Source organism: Capsicum annuum, unplaced genomic scaffold (genome assembly GCF_002878395.1).
Source record: "Capsicum annuum cultivar UCD-10X-F1 unplaced genomic scaffold, UCD10Xv1.1 ctg51796, whole genome shotgun sequence".
Taxonomy (NCBI): domain Eukaryota; kingdom Viridiplantae; phylum Streptophyta; class Magnoliopsida; order Solanales; family Solanaceae; genus Capsicum; species Capsicum annuum.
The window spans coordinates 1-1,078 of record NW_025859767.1 but is presented as its reverse complement, the minus strand read 5'-3'; the positions used below and the strand labels follow the sequence as shown (position 1 = coordinate 1,078).

The following is a 1,078-nucleotide window of genomic DNA, read 5'->3' as shown; positions in this document are numbered from 1 at the left end:
AATAACTTTTCGTTCAACAACAAGATTGGAGAGGGTGGATTTGGACCTGTTTACAAGGTATACAGTTCAAATTTGTTGTAACGGTAACTAGTTTATGCTCAAGATCAGAGTGCTAGAGATTATTTTCATTCTGCAATATTCTCGTCTTTGTAAAATCTATGTTCTAATATTATACATTTTTCAATTCTAGGGAGTGCTGGAAGAGGGACAAGAAATTGCTGTAAAGAGACTGTCAAGGACTTCCATGCAAGGACTTGATGAATACAAGAACGAAGTTATCTATATTGCCAAGCTTCAGCACCGAAATCTTGTGAGACTTTTGGGTTGCTGCATTCAAGGAGAAGAAAAGATGTTGATCTATGAATACATGCCTAACAAAAGCCTGGACTCATACATATTTGGTTTGGATTTCTAACCTACTACACAAGCAAAAGTGATTAATACTATGATCTATTAGTCAAAGCATGAAAGAAGCTGCTAACAAGAAAACCTATTTTGTAGATAAAACAAAGAGCAAATTACTTGATTGGCCAAAACGGTTTGATATCATAAACGGAATTGCTCGCGGCTTGTTATATCTTCATCAAGATTCTCGACTACGAATTATCCATAGAGATCTTAAAGCAAGCAATATTTTGCTAGATACAGATATGAATCCTAAGATATCAGACTTTGGCATGGCTAGAAGTGTTGCAGGAAATGAGATGGGAGCACAAACACGCAATGTGGTTGGGACACAGTAAGGAATCTAATATCATACGATGTACTCTCATATGGCATTTTGCTTCTTTAACTCTCTTGTTGTTGTTTTGTTGGCACAGTGGCTACATGTCGCCAGAATATGCAATAGATGGGATCTTCTCAGTAAAATCAGATGTGTTTAGCTTTGGCGTGCTGGTGTTAGAGATTGTGAGTGGCAAGAGAAATAGAGGATTTGTCCATCAGGATCACAACCTTAACCTTCTCGGTCATGTAAGCACTGCATAACCTGTATTACATACAACTTTTTTTATTGATAAAAATAGAATTTGTCATGATTCAAAGTATCTAACTAAACTCAAACAGGCATGGAAGCTTT

At 36.5% G+C, this 1,078-nt stretch overlaps 1 protein-coding gene across 1 annotated transcript; it reads left to right on the top strand.

The window, feature by feature from the left end:
• Positions 1 to 190: 190 nt before the first annotated feature.
• LOC124892897 (G-type lectin S-receptor-like serine/threonine-protein kinase SD1-1) lies at positions 191 to 972 on the top strand (the record flags this gene model as incomplete). Its single annotated transcript, XM_047404082.1, has 3 exons — positions 191 to 401; positions 502 to 739; positions 822 to 972. Coding segments are annotated over 3 exons (600 nt in total), but the record flags the coding sequence as incomplete, so codon positions are not given.
• Positions 973 to 1,078: the final 106 nt, after the last annotated feature.